General features: G+C 66.0%; 1 protein-coding gene across 1 annotated transcript; it reads right to left on the minus strand.

The window, feature by feature from the left end:
* Window positions 1–2,307: 2,307 nt before the first annotated feature.
* On the minus strand, window positions 2,308–4,526 carry LOC140207883 (uncharacterized). Its single transcript, XM_072276428.1, has 2 exons — window positions 3,346–4,526; window positions 2,308–3,283 (listed from the first exon to the last, which is right to left on the minus strand). Exons 1-2 carry the CDS (start codon window positions 4,524–4,526, stop codon window positions 2,308–2,310), a joined length of 2,157 nt encoding a protein of 718 aa, XP_072132529.1.
* Between the last annotated feature and the right edge of the window lie 2,447 nt (window positions 4,527–6,973).

A 6,973-nucleotide genomic window follows, 5' to 3' on the forward strand; every position in this document is an offset into this window, starting at 1 on the left:
GAACCTGGTATTGAGTCCTGAGGCTCCTGTACCTGCTTCCTGATGGTTGAGGGGTAATAACTGTCCCTGAACATGGTGGTGTGGGTCCTGAGGCTCCTGTACCTGCTTCCTGATGGTTGAGGGGTGATAACTGTCCCTGAACCTGGTGGTGTGGGTCCTGAGGCTCCTGTACCTCCTTCCTGATGGTTGAGGGGTGATAACTGTCCCTGAACCTGGTGGTGTGGGTCCTGCGGCTCCTGTACCTCCTTCCTGATGGTTGAGGGGGTGATAACTGTCCCTGAACCTGGTGGTGTGGGTCCTGAGGCTCCTGTACCTCCTTCCTGATGGCTGAGGGGTGATAACTGTCCCTGAACCGGGTGGTGTGGGTCCTGAGGCTCCTGTACCTCCTTCCTGATGATTGAGAAGTAATAACTCTCCCTGACCCTGGTCGTGTGGGTTCTGAGGCTCCTGTACCTTCCTGATGGTTGAGGGGTGATAACTGTCCCTAAACCTGGTGGTGTGGGTCCTGAGGCTCCTGTACCTCCTTCCTGATGGTTGAGGGGTGATAACTGTCCCTGAACCTGGTGGTGTGGGTCCTGAGGCTCCTGTACCTCCTTCCTGATGGTTGAGGGGTGATAACTGCTCCTGAACCTGGTGGTGTGGGTCCTGAGGCTCCTGTACCTCCTTCCTGATGGTTGAGGGGTGATAACTGTCCCTGAACCTGGTGGTGTGGGTCCTGAGGCTCCTGTACCTCCTTCCTGATGGTTGAGGGGTTAATAACTGTCCCTGAACCTGGTCGTGTGGGTTCTGAGGCTCCTGTACCTTCCTGATGGTTGAGGGGTGATAACTGTCCCTAAACCTGGTGGTGTGGGTCCTGAGGCTCCTGTACCTTCGTCCCGATGGTTGAGGGGTGATAACTGTCCCTGAACCTGCTGGTGTGGGTCCTGAGGCTCCTGTACCTCCTTCCTGATGGTTGAGGGGTGATAACTGTCCCTGAACCTGGTGGTGTGGGTCCTGAGGCTCCTGTACCTCCTTCCTGATGGTTGAGGGGTAATAACTGTTCCTGAACCTGGTGGTGTGGGTCCTGAGGCTCCTGTACCTCCTTCCTGATGTCAGCAGTGAGAAGAGAGCACGTCCTGGGTGGTGGGGGGTCCCTGATGATGGAGGCTGCTTTCCTGTGACAACGCTCCGTGCAGACGTGCTCAATGGTGGGGAGGACTTTACCGGTGACAGACTGGGCCGTGTCCATGACTTTCTGTAGGATTTTTCCGTTCGAGGACGTTGGCGTTCCCATCCCAGGCTGTGATGCGGCCGGTCAGTACCCTCTCCACCGCACATGTTCGAACGAAATGCAGCCCTCTTCGTAATTGCATCTGCGTCTCGGGCCCGGGGTCGGGTCCTCGCAGACGCTGGGCGGCCAGGAACGTGGCGCGGCGCACCCCCTCTCCCGCAAGTGCGGCCTCGCCGACGTCTTGTACAACCACGGCGTGACCTCTCGGTGCCCTGCCCGTCTACCCGTGACCTCCCCCCCCCCCCGCCCAGAGGCCCCTCTGTTCTGCGACGCCCACCCCCCTCTCACCCCCGGGGCCCTGCCGTTCGCCGGGGGAGTCCTTCCTGAACCGCGACTCCTCGCCCCCGTCTGGAATTAAACTGCGCCCGCCGCACCTCGGCCCACCCGCCCAGCTGACCGAGATCCCCCCCCCAGCCCCGGCAAAGACCCCTGCCGCGCACAAAAACGCAGGCAGGACGTCCCGACTGCACTCGGGGACCTGCCCCAATGAGGGCCAAATGCCTCGTTCGCCGCCCCATCTACCTGCAACCCCACTTTCAGGGAACCGGGACCCTGTGCCCCGAGGCCCCTCCGATCGACAACACACACTCCAGGGGCCTGTGAAACCACCCCCTGATCTGACGTCCCAAAACGCACTTCGCCAGACTAAAGCCCGTGTGAAGTTCCTCTCCGCACAATTCCTCTGTCAACCCTGATGAAGAAACCCTCCCAGGGCTCTGTCAGCAGTCCCTCGTTTTAACCTGACGCGGATCCCAGAAGACGAGGGAAACTCAGCGAAGGAAAGCACGAACAGTTTTATTCTGTGACCTGGACTACGTGGTTACACAGGGGATGACGGGGAGACGGAGGAGGGAGTGAGGGACGGAGAGAGAGAGAGAGAGAGAGAGAGAGAGAGAGAGACTGGATAGAAATATCCCAGGACGTGTTAACAGGATGGGAAAGCATAGGGGTAGAGAGGTCCCGCAGATCGGAAGCAGGACTGGGACACGGCTAACTCCACGGGAGGGACAGGAGGAGGAGAAAGGGGAGAGTGTGGGCTAGTTTGTGTACAGGACAGAGAAGGAGAACGTGAGCTGGTGTGCGGGGCGGGGAGGGAAAACGCGAGCTGGTGCGCGGGACGGGGAGGATACGCGAGCAGGTGCGCGGGACGGGGAGGGAGAAGGTGAGCTGATGCGCGGGGCGGGGAGGGAGAACGCGAGCTGGTGCGCGGGGCGGGGAGGGGGAACGCGAGCTGGTGCGCGGGGCGGGGAGGGGGAACCGCGGGGCGGGGAGGGAGAACACGAGCTGGTACGCGGACGGGGGGGATACGCGAGCAGGTGCGCGGGGCGGGGAGGGAGAAGGCGAGCTGGGTGCGCGGGGCGGGGAGGGAGAAGGCGAGCTGGTGCGCGGGGCGGGGAGGGAGAAGGCGAGCTGGTGCGCGGGGCGGGGAGGGAGAACGCGAGCTGGTGCGCGGGGCGGGGAGGGAGAACGCGAGCTGGTACGCGGACGGGGGGGATACGCGAGCAGGTGCGCGGGACGGGGAGGGAGAAGGCGAGCTGGTGCGCGGGGCGGGAGGGAGAAGGCGAGCTGGTGCGCGGGGCGGGGAGGGAGAAGGCGAGCTGGTGCGCGGGGCGGGGAGGGAGAAGGCGAGCTGGTGCGCGGGGCGGGGAGGGAGAACGCGAGCTGGTGCGCGGGGCGGGGAGGGAGAACGCGAGCTGGTGCGCGGGGCGGGGAGGGAGAACGCGAGCTGGTGCGCGGGGCGGGGAGGGAGAACGCGAGCTGGTGCGCGGGCGGGGAGGGAGAACGCGAGCTGGTGCGCGGGGCGGGGAGGGAGAACGCGAGCTGGTGCGCGGGGCCGGGGAGGGAGAACGCGAACTGGTGCGCGGGACGGGGAGGGAGGAAGCGGGCTGGTGCGCGGGACGGGGAGGGAGAACGCGGGCTGGTGCGCGGGACGGGGAGGGAGAACGCGGGCTGGTGCGCGGGGCGGGGAGGGTACGCGAGCAGGTGCGCGGGACGGGGAGGGTACACGAGCAGGTGCGCGGGACGGGGAAGGAGAACGCGGGCAGGTGCGCGGACGGGGAAGGAGAACCGGGCAGGTGCGCGGGACGGGGAAGGAGAACGCGGGCAGGTGCGCGGGACGGGGAAGGAGAACGCGGGCAGGTGCGCGGGACGGGGAAGGAGAACGCGGGCAGGTGCGCGGGACGGGGAGGGAGAACGCGGGCAGGTGCGCGGGACGGGAGGGAGAACGCGGGCAGGTGCGCGGGACGGGGAAGGAGAACGCGGGCCGGTGCGCGGGACGGGGAAGGAGAACGCGGGCAGGTGCGCGGGACGGGGAAGGAGAACGCGGGCAGGTGCGCGGGACGGGAGGGAGAACGCGGGCAGGTGCGCGGGACGGGAGGGAGAACGCGGGCAGGTGCGCGGGACGGGAAGGAGAACGCGGGCAGGTGCGCGGACGGGGAAGGAGAACGCGGGCAGGTGCGCGGGACGGGGAAGGAGAACGCGGGCAGGTGCGCGGATGGGAGGGAGAACGCGGGCAGGTGCGCGGGACAGGGAGGGAGAACGCGGGCAGGTGCGCGGGACGGGGAGGGAGAACGCGGGCTGGTGCGCGGGACGGGGAGGGAGAACGCGGGCTGGTGCGCGGGGCGGGGAGGGTACGCGAGCAGGTGCGCGGGACGGGGAGGGTACACGAGCAGGTGCGCGGGACGGGGAAGGAGAACCGCGGGCAGGTGCGCGGGACGGGGAAGGAGAACGCGGGCAGGTGCGCGGGGACGGGGAAGGAGAACGCGGGCAGGTGCGCGGGACGGGGAAGGAGAACGCGGGCAGGTGCGCGGGACGGGGAAGGAGAACGCGGGCAGGTGCGCGGGACGGGGAGGGAGAACGCGGGCAGGTGCGCGGACGGGAGGGAGAACGCGGGCAGGTGCGCGGGACGGGGAAGGAGAACGCGGGCAGGTGCGCGGGACGGGGAAGGAGAACGCGGGCAGGTGCGGCGGGACGGGGAAGGAGAACGCGGGCAGGTGCGCGGGACGGGAGGGAGAACCGCGGGCAGGTGCGCGGGACGGGAGGGAGAACGCGGGCAGGTGCGCGGGACGGGGAAGGAGAACGCGGGCAGGTGCGCGGGACGGGGAAGGAGAACGCGGGCAGGTGCGCGGGACGGGGAAGGAGAACGCGGGCAGGTGCGCGGGATGGGAGGAGAACGCGGGCAGGTGCGCGGGACAGGGAGGGAGAACGCGGGCAGGTGCGCGGGGCGGGGAGCGTACGGGAGTTGAGGAAGCGCCATCTCTCCCTCTCTCTCAGCCGATGTAGATTCGATGGAAGTCATTGGCCCCGAACGGCGCGTTGCACTTTGGGCATTTACGCTGGCGAGTGTCGTAACGGGTCTTGACGCACTCGGAGCAGAAAACGTGGAAACACTTGGTCAGCACGGCATCTTTCTTGCGCGCGTTACAGCACGGGCACGTCAGCTTCGACTGGAGAGACGGGAGAGAGGAGACTGTCAATTGTTTGACTGTAGATCCCTTCCCCTCCATCCCGGTAGTCCAATTCCCCTCCCAGCGCCTCCCGTCCACTCCCCTCGACCCTCCTCCTCCTCCACGGGGAGACCCCTCACCTTGTAGTCTTTGATCTCCTCCATCAGGATCTCGTCGCAGTTGGTGTACAAATCCGGCTTCTTCTGACGCTCCACTTTCCGACGCAGTTTCGAGATGTCCTCCTGTGCGCGGGAGAGTCCCACACCGTCAAGCCTACCACGTCCCGGAGGGCTGAAGGGAGCTACGGCCTGTGTCCGACCCCGGAGCGTGTGATGGACGGTGCGGAGGGAGATTCACTCTGTGTCTGACCCCGGGAGTGTGTGATGGGACGGTGCGAGGGAGATTCACTCTGTGTCTGACCCCCGGGAGTGTGTGATGGGACGGTGCGGAGGGAGATTCGCTCTGTGTCTGACCCCGGGAGTGTGTGACGGGACGGTGCGGAGGGAGATTCACTCTGTGTCTGACCCGGGAGTGTGTGATGGGACGGTGCGGAGGGAGATTCACTCTCTACCTGCGCTCTGTTGTAGTTAAACGCATCTTTCTCTCTGGCCACGCTGCTTTCGATGATTTCATCCTGAACGTCAGCCAACCGGGTCTGAACGGCCTCCAGCTGAACTTTCAGGTCCTCGGCAACCTGGGCTGCCTCAACAGCCTGGACAGAGAGAACATGGGGGTGGATAGAGAGCGAGGCAGTGGAGAGAGAGAGACGGGGAGGGAGAGAGAGAGAGAGACGGGAGGGAGAGAGAGAGAGAGACGGGGAGGGGAGAGAGATAGAGACGGGGAGGGGAGAGAGATAGAGACGGGGAGGGGAGAGAGATAGAGACGGGGAGGGGAGAGAGATAGAGACGGGGAGGGGAGAGAGATAGAGACGGGGAGGGGAGAGAGAGAGACGGGGAGGGGAGAGAGAGAGACGGGGAGTGGGGAGAGAGAGACGGGGAGTGGGGAGAGAGAGACGGGAGTGGGGAGAGAGAGACAGGGAGGGGGGAGAGTGACAGGGAGAGAGAGACGGGGAGGGAGAGAGAGAGAGAGCGGAGAGAGAGAGAGAGACGGAGAGAGAGAGAGAGACGGGGAGAGAGAGAGAGAGAGACGGGGAAGAGAGAGAGAGAGGGAGAGAGACGGGGAGGGGGGAGGGAGAGAGACGGGGAGGGGGGAGGGGAGAGAGACGGGGAGGGGGGAGGGAGAGAGACGGGGGGGGAGAGAGAGAGACGGGGAGGGGAGAGAGAGAGACGGGGAGGGGAGAGAGAGAGAGACGGGGAGGGGAGAGAGAGAGAGAGAGAGACGGGGAGAGAGAGAGAGATAGGGAGACGGGGAGGGGGGAGGGAGAGAGACGGGGAGGGGGGAGGGAGAGAGCCGGGGAGGGGGGAGGGAGAGAGACGGGGATGGGGGGAGGGAGAGAGACGGGGCTGGGGGGAGGGAGCGAGACGGGGATGGGGAGGGCGAGCGACGGGGAGGGGGGCGGGCGACGCGCCGGGGCGGGGGGAGGGGAGAGCCCGGGGAGGGGAGAGGAGAGAGACGGGGAGGGGAGAGAGCGCCGGGGAGGGGCGCGCGCGCCGGGGAGGGGCGCGGTGCGGCGGGGGGGAGCGCGACGCCAGGGCGGGCGCGCCGCGGCGGGGTAGCGAAACCAGAGGGGCGGGTGGAGCGAGACGACGCAGAGGGGGACGAGAAAAGCAAGTAAAGTTATTGGGAGTCCCTCCATCTCTCCCGCTGTCGCTGAATCCACCGTGTTTTGGCCTGTCGCTGTCTGAACCTGTCCGCTGGGATCTCAGACCGCGCACAGAGCCGAGACAGACTCGGGTTTTGTAACGGCGACGGGGGTCCGCCAGGACGCTTCCTGGATCGGAGAGGGCGGAGAGCTCGGACAGACTCCGGTCGTTTCCTGCGGCGTGTCGGAGACTGATGGGGAGCTCGGACGGAGGGTGGTCAGATTACCGGAGTCGCAGACAGCCTCACAGCCCCCTCCCCCAGGGGTTAATATCGAACTCGAGGGGGGTGGTGGTTAAAGGAGGCACGCAAGGCAAGTTTTTTTTCCCTATTTTCGGGGAGGCCGAAGAAATCCGGCCTGTCAATAGACAATAGGTGCAGGAGTAGGCCATTCGCCCCTTCGAGCCAGCACTGCCATTCACTGTGATCCTGGCTGATCATCCAACCAGAACCCTAACCCAGCCTTCCCTCCATACCCCCTGACCCCCGTAGCCAC

Source organism: Mobula birostris, chromosome 13 (genome assembly GCF_030028105.1).
Source record: "Mobula birostris isolate sMobBir1 chromosome 13, sMobBir1.hap1, whole genome shotgun sequence".
Lineage (NCBI taxonomy): Eukaryota > Metazoa > Chordata > Chondrichthyes > Myliobatiformes > Myliobatidae > Mobula > Mobula birostris.

Coding starts and splice junctions, on each gene's coding strand:
- LOC140207883 (XM_072276428.1), bottom strand. CDS start 4,526: ATGGCGCTTCCTCAACTCCCGTACGCTCCCCGCCCCGCGCACCTGCCC. Junction 3,284..3,345: donor TCCTTCCCCGTCCCGCGCAC/CTGCCCGGTTCT, acceptor CGTCCCGCGCAC/CTGCTCGTGTACCCTCCCCG.